The sequence below is a fragment of the Lingula anatina genome, chromosome 7 (genome assembly GCF_051362555.1).
Source record: "Lingula anatina isolate TDL-2025a chromosome 7, LinAna3.0, whole genome shotgun sequence".
In the NCBI taxonomy this organism is placed as follows: domain Eukaryota; kingdom Metazoa; phylum Brachiopoda; class Lingulata; order Lingulida; family Lingulidae; genus Lingula; species Lingula anatina.
Window position 1 is genome coordinate 22,664,007 of NC_141773.1, and position 15,949 is coordinate 22,679,955.

Sequence of the window (15,949 nt, forward strand, 5' to 3'; positions counted from 1 at the left end):
AGTATTAATCGAAAATATAGATGAGTGGTTCCTGAAGGTCAATTGAAGGCCGTCCATGGCGTGAAACTTGAAAAAAAGTTGTCATTGTAAGTTTCCGATTAAATGAAGTGAAATTGAGCGGCTTTACATTAACAAGTCAAGAAAATGTGAATTTTTGTGTTCACTCAATGTGCTTCTTATTTCAGTCAATAATTGAAACAAGATGAGTAAAAGGAAACCTAAGGCTGCCTCCAAACAATCTGCTAACAGCACAGAAGAAGTACAGCAGTTGCTGAGAAGACGTGTATATGGTCATGACCTACCTATTGAGATCATTGGGCTAGAGCAGGAGAGGGGGTAAAACTTCAGGGAGTGGTGGTGGGGATTGGATATGGGGAATGGGGGGGGGGACCCAACAATTCTGACTCTAGCACTCTTATTCAATTTTGACAATTCAACTGTGTAATGTGTGATACATTTGGAGAGAAATATGTGAGAAAAATGAAGTCTTTCTTCATTTTGGCCAAAATATCTGATGTCAGCATATGCTGCATATTACTTAAAAGACTTGATATTTTATGTTCAACCTAGTGAGTCAATGTACTTGTATTTGCTCTGCCCCTTCATGATTTTACATAAACATTACAATTTTGATTTTACTGAGCATGTAAGACTATTTGTCTGGATTTGGTAATCACCTCAACAGGTTTTTGATTTGTTTCACTTCGTCAAAAATTTTGATTTAAGATTAATTTTTGAAACATATTGTTTTAGACAATTTCATGAAAAATATTACTATTTTATCTTGTCCAGTGTGCTGTTAGACTTGGTCAAGAGGACGGCCTCTCTGGGAGAGAGCAACTCAGTTCTGATTATAGGACCCCGCGGAGCAGGGAAATCCATGGTTGGTATTTGTGAAGATAAGTTTAAATTTAAAGATATTTATAAATTTGTAATTTGTTAGAAGTATACCAAATATTTGCCAATTTCTGCAGTCCACTTAATTTCTTTTATGCATTAATCTGTTACAAACCAATATAAATAAAGGCACCAGATAATCAGTATTAGGAAATTAATGATAATTTTATAAAGCCTGAAGCACAAAGAAAATGCATGTGTTTGGGTTTTTGTGGTTTGAGTTACATTGAAATCAAGCATGATTATTCACAATTGATGGAACAAGCACAAGGTTAGTTTGAGACAAAAAAAAAAAGTTTTACAATTCAAATAAAAAGCCCATTGCATAATAAAGCTAAAGTAAACAAAAGAATGGTCTAAATTGCTAATTTATAAACAGAGAGAAAAATGTCTGAGTTAATGTGTTCACATAGAAGTGTTCTGTTTGTATTTGAAGGTTCTCAGCAGTGTGTTAGAGGAGATCAATCAGCAGAAAGATGTGAAGGAAAACTGTATGCAGGTGACTTTAAATGGTAAGTGCTCAAAGAACAGGTAGCTCATCCTGTAGAGTGCTGTCCTCTAGTGGAGGGGGTGTTATTCTCAGTGGTAGTTGGTAGTGATTGATCTTTTGTCACAAACTATTTTTATATCATAAAGAAACAATCTGACATTTTCTTCAGTCAACACTGATGTCGCCAGATATTGTTCTTGTTGCCAACCCAATTCCACAGATTCATTCCCAATGTATCAGCATATAAAGGGTGAAGCAGTGTAATGTCTTGGTCATTTTAGTGTTGGCAATTATAAATGCTTTTACACTGTGCCACAACTTGGGCTGTATACTCCCCAAGGAGGGAAGATCTGTTCAGGATTGAGCAGATCCATAAATGCCAGGTATAAATTGTTCAGTATTGCAGGCTTCTTTTGCTTACATGGGAACATCAGGCTTTAATTAACCCAATATTACTTTGCCCTGTTTCTGGTGAAAAATGGTACCACAATATCATATAATATAATGTAATGTGTGTTAAAGAAATCACATACTAGTGGTTTCCTTGCTGTCAATTACAATTGTAATCTTTGAAAAAAAATTTTTGTGAAATCATTTTCCATCAGATTCTTTGACTGACAGACTGATCATTCTTTCAGGTTACCTTCAAATAGACGACAGAATAGCACTGAAAGAAATCACCAGGCAGCTGCATCTGGAAAACACAGTGGGAGACAAAGTTTTCGGCTCGTTTGCTGAAAACTTACAGTTCTTGTTGCAGGCCCTGAAGAGCGGAGGTCAGCAGAGCAAACCCATCATCTTCATTCTGGACGAATTTGACTTGTTTGCACATCATCGCAATCAAACTCTGTTATACAATCTGTTTGACATAGCACAGTCCGCCCAGGCTCCAATCTGCGTCATCGGCTTAACGTGTCGCCTAGATGTGATTGAACTTTTGGAGAAGCGTGTTAAGTCCAGATTTTCTCATCGCCAGATATATATCTTTAATAAGCTGACATTTGAGGAGTATTTAAGGGTCTTTAAACTATCTTTATGTTTGCCAGTGGATTTTGGAGATTTGAATTTTGTGCAAACTTGGAACAAGAATGTTGAATCACTTGTCAAGGAAGCCTCTTTGCTGGACGTGTTAAAAAGACAGTTTGAAACCAACAAAGACATCAGGACCCTGAAATCCCTTATGGTTAGTTCTTTAGCTGTTTTAAAACAATTTGTGTATTTATTTATTATTTTCATCATCCAAAAATAGGAGTTAAAAAGGCACTAGCCCACCATCAGGTTCAATGTACTTGTACATGTATTCATTGAAAAAAAAATTGTTTTCCTAAAAACTTTGGGAAAGTGATGCTCAGTTGCACTCCCCTTTCACACCCATGTCAAGTGTGTAATATGTATTCTCAGACTGCAACATATTGTCATCACTTTTCTTGGGGACTACAGAGGGGAATACAGTGGGGAAAGGGGGGGGGGGGAGAACATCATCTTCTAAATACAGCATCAACTTTGTTGTCATGGACTTGACCAGCTCTCTAAAAATTTGGTTATTGGTTCCAGACTGTCCCAGTTTGCCGTCTGAGCAGCTCTCACCCGAACCTGGAGGCCAGTGATTTCATCGACTCCTGTCGTTTACTCACACAAGATTCCAAGTCTAATATTCTTCATGGTAAGCTATAATTATTATTATTTTGATTTTTGCAAACAGTATATTGGATATGAAATATCACTTTTGTTCCTTGTTATTTGTTGAGCATGTGCTAAACAGGTAAGCAAATCGAAGTTTCTCCTATTGTCAATTCGCTATGTCAGTAGCATCTCTTCATTTATTGCAATTTTGATTTCTGAAGGCTTTAACAAATGTTAACACAATTTTCTTCCACAAGTTAAAAATTGTGTGCAGTGAAATTAATTCACTTTGAAGAAGTTAACTTAGCATTGCTGTCATAAAGAATAATTATGTATTTGAAATACATGGAGCCATAAGACTACACATACAGCAGTAGCAATTTGAATAGTTTTAAAACCATATTTATTGCTACATAATGAAACAGTACATTGATATGTCTTTAGCTATGTTGATGGTAGGTCATCATCCTAGTTTAAAGAATTCACTTTGATCGGCAGCAGCAGTAGTTCGGCCCACAGTATCGACCTCCACATGAGTCGTAACGATGGGTCTTCAGCCCCAGGGTGTCGGTGTCCATGCTGGGGTTTGGAGACAGGCGCTGGGCACTGTACACGTGAAGGGCATTAAAACACTCCAGTCTGCAACAGATATTTATTTCTTTAATTGTGGATATGATTCTAGAATAATATTTGTGTATAACCTGTGTAACTTTCACGTAAAAAACCTTTGGGACATATGGTTATCATTTACAATATTGTTCAAGCAAATTATCTTTTACATTTAGAATTTTTTTTTAAATGGAATGTGTCTCAGTAATTTAAAGGAAGAAATATTCTCCTTCAAAATATATATGCATATTATATATATCAGACTCGTATATATTTGATGAAGTTAAACTGAAATTAAATCCTGAGACTGTTCCTACCCATTAGCCTTCACTTGGTTATCCTGATTAGAAAGTGCTCTGTTGGCACACACAGCTGAGCAGGGAGGAGCCTTATCACTGCAGACCCTGCGGACAGCGTACACCCAGCCACCCCTGGCATTGAGGGCTGCGCATGACGCTTGAGCAAGGATGTCTCGGTAGTAGTAGAAATAGGGAATGTCAGCAGCTTGGAAAAGAACCCAGAAATATTTGTTTTTGGTCAGAGAACCCAAGTTAGGAATATATCTGAAAGATGATCTTAAATTTGGGCTCGACTCAGTTGAGTAATGCATATGAAGTTGAAATCACTTACTAATATCAGTGAGGTTTTTGACTTCCTGTTTCATTGTGGAGAACTCGGAGAGATAAGCCTCCATTGCTGTCTTCATCAGCTGGAGTTCCTGCCCTAACTGAGTTAACTGACCAGAGAAGGTGGACTTCTCCTGGGTCAGGTGGTAGTTAGCATCTTGGCAGGCCTCCACCTAAGAATCATGTACATGTTTATTAATATGAATGCATTTTAAAGTCTTTGTCTCTCACACAATCATGGGCATTTTGCCTAATTGACCAAATAGTTTACTTTGTCTAATAAAGACATTGTCATTTAAGCATATTTTTTAAGAATTTTATTATTTGCCTAAAGGAAAGACACTAAATGTAAGTAACATTACGGGGCTGTATGTCCAGGAATATTAGTGTATTATTGATTTATCCTAGTTTTCATTCTATAATTTGTCAGTATTTATAGAAAAAGTACAATTTGAATTATTACATTGAAGGACTTTGAAATTAATTTTTATTATTTCTGGATATGCCCCTAGATGAGTATTAACCCCTGAGCAGCAGTCAACTAAAATATCTTCACCCTGGTTTTGACTGTTATTGTTAAAATTGGTTATTGATACAATTCATGCATACTTACATCTTTCTTTAGCTGGTCCAGTTCTTCCTCCAGCTGTGCAGTTTTTGGTGTCTCTGTTGGCTTCCCATCACCAGTGTTGTTACACACCGGGTTGCCCACACTAACTTTGATCAGGAGCAAAAAGATTCCCAGGACCAACAGCTTCATAGTTCTCTTATGATGAGGATGTCCTTAATGCCAGCTTGTTTGCTGAAGTTTTGCCTTTATAGGATGTTATGACTTGGATCTAGAAGGATTCCCTCTCTGTTGTTGAGTGATGTCCATGTTTGATATCATGTTTATTTGCCTGTGATAAGATTTTCCGTCTGGATTAGGAGTTAGTGATTACTATAAAATTGGTCAGTGAAACTTAATTGTAAGAGTATTAATGCAGTCTTTGCATCAAGTTCAAGATTGTCTGACTTAGAATATATTGGGATAAAGAAGGCTCAGGAAGTCCAACATTTGTCCCCCCGCTCCCCAGCATGCTCCTTGCCTCCACCCCAATAGGAAAATGCTGAGTGTGGATAATGCAAGGTCAGGGCTGTCTTCTTTTATCAAAGTAGTGTCACATGGTATAATTGACCACTCGTCATATATCTTGGGTTGACTCTGTTTGAGTACTAGTCGTACCATCCCCATCACCCAGCAGGCCCTGTTTTATATGATATACACACATACAGCCAATCCCAGGTGTTGAATATGATGATATCCAGTACCAGTAATGAAGATAACTCGTTCGTCTTGATCCCTTTCTATATTTGCGTAGTTTATACAAACTTTCAGCTTGGCAATGTTTCTGGTTACTTTTCCCACACTGATATGTGTTACTTGTACCAGGAAACAGTTTATAGTTAATGTACTTTATCATTGGATGTTTATGTCCAATTTTCTTTCATCCTTTCAGTTCTTTGTTACTCAATATTTTAGTAGGTATAAGAGCATGATTAGTAGTTGTTTGCTATTATTATTGATTTTTTTTTTTTTTTTTGAAAACTTTCCACTAGTTTTTACTCTTTTTAGCCTATGTCCTTGTTGCCACTATTTTTTTTTTTTAGATCACAAAGAAAAGACTTAGATTTCATTTAGATAATGCACTGTTCTTGTCTCTTTTTTAGGCATATCCATTCTTGAACTATGTCTCATAATAGCCATGAAACACCTGATGGAAATCTACGACGGTGAACCTTTCAACTTTGAAATGCTCTACAACGAATACAGAAAATATGCAGAGAGGCGCTCGTCCATGCAGATGTTCGACAGACAGGTCGTCATGAAGGCCTTTGAGCACTTGGTGGCTTTAGAACTTGTCCGCCCCCTGGATGGGGTAGGAAGTAAGACGCAGAAGGAGTACAGGCTCATGTCTCTTCTGGTGGAGCCCGCGCAGTTGTCAGAGGCTCTACAGAGATACCCTGGATGTCCCACTGAAATAAAGCAGTGGGCACAAACAGCAGTGTTAGGTTGAAATAGGATGGTTTTCAGGGTGCTGAGTGGGAAGAGATTACTGCAGAGAAACTCTTGATGTTCTTTACATATTCAGTCCTGAGTGTGGAATTGAAGGTGTGGAATTCAGGCTGGTTAATGTTGCTGCCAAAATTACCTGGATGGCTTACGAAAATAATCATCCCAAAATTTTTTTCATTGACCTCCTCGGGCCTGAAGGGAGTAAATATACTGACTTGAATAAATTATGCCTGTTTAATTAGAACCAAGTTCATTGATAATATTACCTTTTCTGATATGCAACGTATTCATCAACATTTGTTTAATTTGTGGATATCTCCAAAAAGTTCTTCCAAAATAAATAAATGAATAAATAGATTACTTTCTGATTTTTTTATAATTTTTCACAAAAAATGAGATGGGGGAAAAATTAATTCTTAGAAAAGGAAATTGAAAAATAAGTTTTTGACATATTTAGACACTTCAGTTGACACTATAGGAAAATTTGCAATTTTTTTTTTTTTTTTTTTTTTGTTTTTTTTTTTTGTTCAAATGAGTCAAGATGTAATTAAAAAGCCATGAGTTATTTTCCAAACTCTAAAGGTTTATTGACGGCTATGATATGAACCAAAAGTGCCTTTCTATTTATTTGATCCCTCAGTCGACTCATATCAGTTTCTTTGAAATAAGGATGTTTGAATGTGATAGAGGAGATTTGGATTATCTGCTCTAACACATTCAATGTCAGTTTTCCATCACAATGTGCTAGCATACGTGATCACCATTACAACAATTTTTCAAAACTGTTTTGTTAAATTTATCAACAGGTTTGTTCCACTTTAAATAGTTTCAGTGCATGTTTTGTTATGTTCATTAATAACAAACAGCAGCTTTCTTTTGTAAAAAGAATAGAATCCATGCAAGTGAGTTTATTTTGATTGTGAAATTTGTGATCTCTTACTTTGACAAAATGTAGACTACGACTAAGCAAATCTGGTTCATAATTTTTTATTTAGTTTGAAAAAAATTCAAATAAAAGGGATAATGATTGATTATATGATGGTATCGATTTTTACTTTGATACAGTGTGAAAAAATTAACACAAATATATACAACTTAAATTATACAAAGGTGTCTACTCGCACGCCGCCCCCCCCCTCCGCCCCCAATCCTCACGGTCATTTTAACCTCCTGGCTTTGTCAATAAGTGCAAAATCACAGGTGATTTCCACGAAAAAAGAGGAATATTCATTACTGGAAATCTTGACATAACATTGTATTTATTTGTATCATTTCATTTTTTGCAGACATTCTTCTGTAAAGATCTGTAAATGAACCCCTGTAGAAGTCTAGGTATACATTGTTTATTGTCATGTAAGGTCTGCATTGATGGGTGCGTGATGCATGCTCCTTTGCGTGCGTAAACAAAAAAAAAAACGATTTTCTTTTGCGTAATACAATGTTATGTGCGATTCCCGCATTTGATTATATTTCTTATCCGAAAAAGGGAATTATTTGGCCCCGGAAGGTGAATCCCTGAATGGAATTCTGGGAAAAAGTATATGACGTCACGCCAGGTTTAGTCTGCCATGTTTAGTGATTCATGTCAGCTGAGATCGTGAAAGCAATGAACTCAGTCATATAATTTCACTGAAAATTGAAGAAAGCACAATAGCTGAAGATCTCAGGCAATTAACTTGGTTATTTGCAAGCAATAGAGCGAGTTGTTAGCTTGAAGCACTGAGGAATTCCAGGTAATTTTGCACATTTTCCAGCCTCGATCGCCGGGGCAGTCATTTTCAATGAATGGAAACCGAACCAAAGTCAGTGTCCTGAAGGAAGTCGTACATGGGCGTCCGAGATAACGCCAAGTTTGATTATATAGATGAATTACCATTGTTTACTGGAATCATTAACGTAAAATATACTTGTTGTCTTCAAAGATTTTATTTCCTTTTTCATTCTGTACCGTAATGTTTTTGTGGTTGAGAAAATCATTGAGTTGGGACTGTTCCGGCTACATTTTTCTTGAGGGTCGCAAAAACTCCTTATGGCAGTGTCTTCACACCACCAAGTGATCCACTGACAAGACGTTAACAGGACACCATGAGCGACAATACTATTTTTTTATGCCTCAAAAGTCGCATTGTCTTGCATATGTAATCTTGATCATAATCCTTGGCTTTGTTTTAAGTTAACCCAAACAGCAGCAGCAATTTTCATGTTTCTCAATTGGAAATGAATTATATTGTATTGATATAGCAATCAGCCAAGCCGGCCTCTTTAGTATGACTTGTTCAGCTTTAGATTAATTGTACACATGCTATATTCTCATTTAGCCTTATTCCAGATAGAATACAGCCTTAGAAGGGAGTAGGGAGTGTGTTATTAATTGAATTTTAAACTACACTGATAGAAATGTACTTCAGATTTTGAGGTAAAGACTTATCAATATTTTTTAAGGCTAATAGAGATATTTTGTCATCAAGACAGCTTTATGTAAATTTCAGAAGTTGATCGATATGCTAATGAGCATTGCACTGCATCTGTTTATTGGCGTGTAATACCAGGTGATTACAAAAAAAGCATGGAGACCATTAGCCTGTTATGGATAATTTGGATTCATTACATAACTGAGAACAGAATGCTAGAACATCAGACTCATAGATGAGCAATAATCTTCCATAGATGTTTTGAATTGACATCACTATATTTCACATTTGGGTTGGCTTGGACAGCACATGTTTAAAAGCTTTAGTTTATATTCCATTGTTACTTTACCATGGCAACAGTAGGTTATAAGCTTTTTTTAAGCTTTTATTTTCACCTTCTGAAATGTCGCTTTGATCTGTTGAATCATATTAAACTGTCATTTTTGCCACTTTTCAAACATTCCAGCATGTACATATTGTCAGAAAGAAGATGTCTGTCACTTCCACAGCACTGGTTTAATAGTTAACTGTTTAGTAATTTTTATGTTATAAATGTATAGATGAAACATTAGCTTTTCTTGAGATCACTGGTCACATTGTTGCATTAATACTTACAGCAATACAATATCTATTTTCAGGTCTAAAAGAAGTAATACAATCTCTACTTTCCAGGTAAAAGCTGAGCTGTTTTTAGCATAGCCTTAGGTGCTGCTGGTTGACGTTTCATCAGTGACGAGGCATGCCAGCATGTCACGCCACTGTTTGAAGTCATTGTGCATCACTGTGACTTTTAAGACAAGTAGAAACTCTGTGCCAGATACTTGTCCAAGAACACCGTTACTTGTAAGAACACTGGAGAAGGCAATTTGAAAAAAAAAGTAGGCAGTGTTTAAAAGCCATAGTTAAAAGAACCACAAAATACCAAAAAATTGATTACATATTTTAACACTGAAGACCTGCAGTCGCAAGTGGCATAGAAATAATTTAGAGCAATACGATCCCCACTTGTTGCCTTTAAGGACAGATGATATGTTGGCATTATGAGTTTTTAGAAATCAGCTTCCGTGTTTGAAACAGAATTCCTGCAGGGGAAACGGTGTTATGTATCTGTATAATGGATGCACAAAGCCTGGAATTGAATGTGTCAGGGCCTGTTTTATGCATAGAATCATTATATTGAAGTTAATGGCATTCTTAATTTTTCCTTGATTATTATTGATATACCTTCCTAGATAATAAATAAAGTAAAAAGTAGTAGTTACCAGTGTTGGTAAAAAAAAATTATTTTTGATACTCTAGTATCCTCACCAATTCTAAAAAAAATGCACACAGCCAATGTACATGCAGGAACAAGGAAGATTCAGTGTCAGCAGTATAACATCTAACCAGGCAGTTAATATAAATTTCAGAGGTCCATCCGCGAGCAGCTTAGGGCTTCTACCCATTCTGTGTAGATTGATTCAACTGTGCAGTGTCTCTTGCTGAATGAAATTGAGGGGGGGGGGGGCTTAAAAATGAAATTAAAAAAATATTTAAAAAAATAATAAATTTCAATGATGTTTGTGGTTGAGATAGTCTCCCATGCCTAACACTGCTGGAGCTTAGACAAAACTGTTACCAACACAGTGATCTCATCATCATCATCATCCTTGGCCCTTGGGTGGGTTGGGAGTAGCAGTAGCAAAATGTTTATACCAGAGTTGTTTCTCTCTCATTATTGAAATCTGATCATTATCAAGTTCTTATATATCAAATACTTGACAGGCAACAGATTGTATTATTATTATTATGTCCTGTTGTCAAATTGGGCAGATTTTTCCTTACTAGTCGTGTACAAAAAACCATCAACTATTTTGTGGTATTAAGGTATTTCCATACTTTTAGATTTTCTAATTTAATTGTCTCCAAACTTTGCACCAATGAAGTACAGGTGAAACTGGTAATAAAAATGATTTTTTTTGATATGGTCACCGGTTTAGTTTCCTCACCACAGCCAACTGAAATATGGACTAAAATGCTAGAATTGGATATCGCAGCGCCTCTATATAAATAAGTTTTCAGGCCCAGTATATCACTCCTGAGGGGGATAATTACACCTGTTAAGATTTTAATGAAGAGAAAAGAGAATATTTTTACATTTTTTCATACATTTATTGTTGTTTCTATTTTTAGAACTGACCTCATCATGTTTCTACGCCACCTGGTGGCCAGTTTGGAAACCAACAATTTTACACAAAATTGGTCATTGTACCCAATCCCTGAATTTAATTTTCATGAAAATGAGCAAAAACACTCTCCTATGAGTACTTCATGACATGATGTTAAAAAAATAGTAGGTCATCAGGCTAAATATTGAAATATAGTCAATTGAAATTATCAAAAAAAGGCAAAAAATGCCGAAAAATGTAATGTCACCTCAGTTCAAGCCCCAAATATACATCACTTCAACTCTATAGCCCTCAAAGTAGCATTCATGGTATTTCTCACTATATTTAGTTGCTGAATATTTCATAATTGAGAATATAATGAAAGACAGGGGGGATCCAGGGATTCTTGGGAGGGGGTTCTATTTAGGGAGGGGGTTCGTGAAATTCACTTTTTGATATATGTGAAATGAACTTGCCAGCCTTTCTGGGTGGAATATTACTCATCTTTAGGGATTTATAATTTCAAAACAACACAGCACATGGTAAATAAAAGCTGGTGACTAGAGGAAGTGCATGCTTATATTGTCCTCCAGTGCAGGAGAGCTTGATGCTGCAGTGGCTCCCTCTATACATGCAGTATGGAAATACCTTAAGGAACAGAGCTGCCCTAAAGGAATGGTGCAGGATCACAAACTTAATGCTTTTTTTTTTTTTTTTTTTTTTTTTTTTTTTTTTTTTTTTTTTTTTTTGAGAATTGGCTATTTTGAGATTTTAGAAAACTAGATGAATGACCTTTAAATTTCATTCTGTAGCTGGGAGTAGGTGACCTGGGTCTTGGGGAATACCCATTTAGGAAGTGTATATATAGAACTGCCTTTTGCATGATTCAGAGAAATACCTGTTAGCTGTCAGTCAGGTATAAGGAATGGCCTGAAAGACAGTATGAACCTCCATAATGTCTTGACTAAGACTTAGAACTGTTGTACCTGATATATTATAGGGAACACCACCATCATTACCATCAGGTATGGCATAAGCCATAGTGTAAGTGCTTGTCAGGTTTTTTCTAATTAACCTTGTGATTTCCCCATTGCAAGTGAAAATTCAATTTTATAATGGTTTAGCATGGTAGAAATAATTGTGTGTAATTAAGATAATCTGTACTAGTAGATGTATAAATTGATCAAGTTCAAGTGTAAAAAGATGTGATTGTCTTTGATGAGAACCACAGTTCAAACCCTTGTAAAATGCATAACATTAGTGTCATCAATGTTACTTTAATTGGTAGACTTCACATTCAGTCAATATTGATTTTTTTTTTTTTTTTTTTTTTTTTTTTTTTTGGAGGGGGGGGGGCAAAAAATGTTTTGATTTGGACTCCAGTGTTTTAATGTTATTTAAAGGACTGTGCAATGCAGTTTTAAATTCCCTGTGGAAGCTTTTTATTTTAAATATTTGATCAATTCAGAAGTTGGTTAAACCCAGGAACTGCCAAGATTCACCTTTTTTCCTCACTGTTCTGATTGAAAGCAGACTGCCAAAGTGCTAGATGAGATTATGAGAGATTACTGCTACATTGATTGCCACTCTAAAGTAGCATTTGGTATGAGGAATTTTAGATGTTTGAAAAGTTGTAGCAAGAGATACAATGTTCCCATATATATGTATTTTTCTGAAAACTGTACAAAATATTAAAAGGTTACGTTGATTTGGATGGTAATTTAAGAATTATGTGAATGGAATTTGTTTAAAAAATATTTTTAAGCCTTTATCCTGTGTACCATTTGCATCCTAAAGATTTCTACAAATTTGAAGTTTCCCCCTTTTCAGCACTCCTTATATATGGCATTGGTGTTTTATGAATTTGTTATGTACATGTTAAACTTTTTTTTTAATATAACATTTTTTGGATAATATAAGAAAGACTTAGAGATATTTATTTGCAGTACCTTCAGTTTACTTTCTAAAATGTTTGAATAAAGGCCTTTCTTACAATATTTCTTTCACACAGTTAATTTAATTAAAATTTAAGAGAAATGTTGATAAACTAAAAGCATTGAAGAAGAGAGGATAACAAGGTTTCTGAAACGCAGAAAAGACCCTACACAATAATGTGAATGCTTCCATCTAGCGTGTTGCCATATCTCTAATAGATGGCAATAAAAACATTTTAAAGCTGCTTTTGCATTTAAACATAATGTAGTATTCTTCAAGTGGCATCTCCAGCTTTCCTTTCCATGGCAGCCTAAGAATCAAGCCATGTTAAATATGCCATTAGCTTATCTCACTATTAGGTTAAGATTGATTTTTGGACTGGAATTGGGCAAATATGTCTAATTCAACATGTTGGATGTCTTTTTTGTTGTTATGTTGAGGCAAAGGCAATCATCATCTTGAAGGGATGTACAGCTATAATTTTGTTTACACCAAGTGACTAATTTGTGGACCATATCCATGATTGAATTGCTAAATACTGAAATATTTTATATTGGCTTCTGAAAGTAAGTTATCTACATAGCATTTTGAGCCTGGTTAATTAAAATATTGGGAATGGATGAAAAAGCAGTTACAATGGGCTGAGTTACTAGTATTTAGATTGTTCCTTGAGATACAAAAAATAGTTACATAAGTATGAAAACTTATCTTGAACTGGCATATTTATATAACAAAAAATTCCCTGCAGAAATGCTGAAATGCTTCTGGAAGAGAAATAGATGTATATGGTTATCATGTTCACCAAAAATATGGGAATTTAAAATGTCTGTTATGACACAATTCATTTATATTTTATATTTCTAAGAAAGCAGATGTTTAGGCTGAGGCATTAAATGCTACAAAATCAATTTACCCAGGGTAGTTTTGCTTACAGGTTTATGGTTGTATTTTCAAAGAGGTAGCAGTTTTAGAAACAAGTTGGGATAATATTTGTAAAAAAAAAAATTGATTTTTTTGTTTCAAACTTCACTTACATGTGTGCTATCACAAGTTTGTTATCCTAACAAATATTTAACTCATTGTTTGCCTTTGTAAGAATGCAAATCTTGTTGAATTACCAACTGCCGGCGTTCTCACCATTTCAGTGTTTTTGAAGACAGCAACATGTGTATCGATTGGCTGAGCTCAGGAGGATTTCCACTTGGCTGGACAGTTAGGCCTTCCTGAGCCTTTTCCTGGCCAGATCTCTAGGAAAGTGATGTCCAGTAGACTGTGAAATGTTATGTTGTGTGTGTATTTAGATGATAGAGTCTCAACAGATGTATGGCAGCACATCCTTCTTCACCAAATACACTTGAAATGGGAGAGCGCTGCGACATCTTCCTGTTGCTTTAGAATCAATATTTGTTATTTGCATGCGTCTTTTCCTTCACTTTCTCTCTCTCTCTCTCTCTCTTGCACACACACACAAACACACACACACTTTTGTCTTTATAAATAAGTGTAACTATCTAAATGAACTTGACCTACAATATTTGAGGGTTGGCCTTGGTGGCTGAAAGAGGAATCTTCCACATTTTGGCTTGTTCCAAATTACTCCAACCACAGCTAATGATCCCTTAATGTATACTTTTTCCAACTAGTTTGGTTAAAACATCAGAGTTAAACCAGGCTGCTTTGAGATATTGATCTATTTCAAAGAAACACTCAGACTATGGTGGAAACATTGATTACAGAGAAGAGGAAGCCTTTATTAGTAACTGATGTGTCTTTTGTTATCTTTGTTTGATTTCTAAGTACTACAAGTTCACTTCATATTATTTATATTTCTTTTTACTGAAGCATACAGGGTTATGATGTATCATTAACATTTATACACATACAAATATTTTAATAAAGATAATGGAAGCAGTATTTCCTTGATAAATGGCTAAATCTCTAAATGGGGCTAATCTGTTGACAATTGAGGAGTTGAATTTAAGAAATGATAAAATGTAAATAGTCACAGTTTACCTATTTACATCAAAATGATGCATTTGTGGTTATGTGAATCTGAAAAAAAAAGTGTCGTACTGATTAAATCTGTTTTTGAAAATAAGGGCTTGTGTCTGAAGTCTTTAAAATATAAGGTTATGATATCTCTCATTTGAGAATTGAAACCCACTTTTGATTGGACCTGCGTAAAAAAGTACAAAAATCAATAATGTATCACCTTTATATCCTCGCCCCTTTTTGCAGCCCTCTACATTCTAATTCTGTTATTGAGTACTCTTTTCTTTTTCTTTTGCAGTAGCAGTAATAGCAGTAGTTCTGTCATGATGACGTCCACTTTTTATGTACAGACACAGATGTGTCTGTACATATTGCCATCACCTGCGTCTGTCGTCGCCGTCGCCGTCGCCGATGCCGATGCCGGCGCCGTGCACTTTCCTTGTAAACACAATAAGTGGAGGGCAGTTTTACTTTTTGGCTTAATATTTACAAAGCTGATGAATATTCATAAAACGCAGGTCAAGTTCGAAAACCAGCATGATCAGGCCATTATTGTAGAAGTTATGCTGTTTTTTCACTTTTCAGCATATATGCAACCCTGTAAACACATTTTAAGGAAAACCGTTAGGCCTGTTGTCATGAAACTCACAGGAGTAATCAATCTTACTAAAACGCAGGTCAAGATCGAAAATCGGCATGATGGGGCCACTATTTTAGTTGTTATGCTGTTTTTTCATTTTTCAGCATATATGCAACACTGTAAACACAATATAAGAAAAACAGATAGGCCAATTGTCATTGAACTCACAGGAGTGGTCAATCTTACTAAAACACAGGTTGAGTTCGAAAATCAGCATAATCGGGCCATTATTTTAGAAGTTATGCTGTTTTTTCAAATTTCCTCAGATTCAACTCTTAGGCATGTTAACAGTCTCATTATTGAACTAATAAGATACGTAAAAGTGTTTGTTTGACATTTCCTGCATCTTTACAACATTATTAGTTGATTATGTAAAAATGATGGTAAACTTTTTAGCGTGTATTGTGTAATAAAGTTTCAAAAATGGAAATAAACTCATATCATTGCAGTTTGTCAGATTCAATCATTCACTATGTTCAGAATCTCAGAATGGAGGAAATTGGACATTTAACACTGTTGTATT

The 15,949-nt window shown here is 35.4% G+C and overlaps 3 protein-coding genes across 4 annotated transcripts in view; 2 read left to right on the plus strand and 1 right to left on the minus strand.

Annotated features, from left to right (window-relative positions):
• The first annotated feature begins 8 nt into the window (after window positions 1–8).
• LOC106150592 (origin recognition complex subunit 4) lies at window positions 9–6,661 on the plus strand. Its single transcript, XM_013523476.2, has 7 exons — window positions 9–86; window positions 186–336; window positions 793–883; window positions 1,334–1,409; window positions 2,026–2,570; window positions 2,942–3,050; window positions 5,956–6,661. Exons 2-7 carry the CDS (start codon window positions 203–205, stop codon window positions 6,300–6,302), a joined length of 1,302 nt encoding a protein of 433 aa, XP_013378930.2. The 5' UTR covers window positions 9–86; window positions 186–202; the 3' UTR covers window positions 6,303–6,661.
• On the minus strand, window positions 3,385–5,279 carry LOC106172578 (uncharacterized). The gene is made up of 4 exons (XM_087016932.1): window positions 4,859–5,279; window positions 4,250–4,418; window positions 3,937–4,123; window positions 3,385–3,649 (listed from the first exon to the last, which is right to left on the minus strand). Exons 1-4 carry the CDS (start codon window positions 5,003–5,005, stop codon window positions 3,493–3,495), a joined length of 660 nt encoding a protein of 219 aa, XP_086873058.1. The 5' UTR covers window positions 5,006–5,279; the 3' UTR covers window positions 3,385–3,492.
• Window positions 6,662–7,837: 1,176 nt separating the features above from the next.
• The window catches only part of LOC106150591 (uncharacterized), a 40,573-nt gene continuing 32,461 nt past the window's right edge, over window positions 7,838–15,949 (plus strand). For both annotated transcript variants that reach the window (XM_013523473.2, XM_013523475.2), the window contains exon 1: window positions 7,838–8,034. The gene's annotated coding sequence lies outside the window, so the exon portion shown is untranslated. The remainder of the gene's footprint in view (window positions 8,035–15,949) is intronic.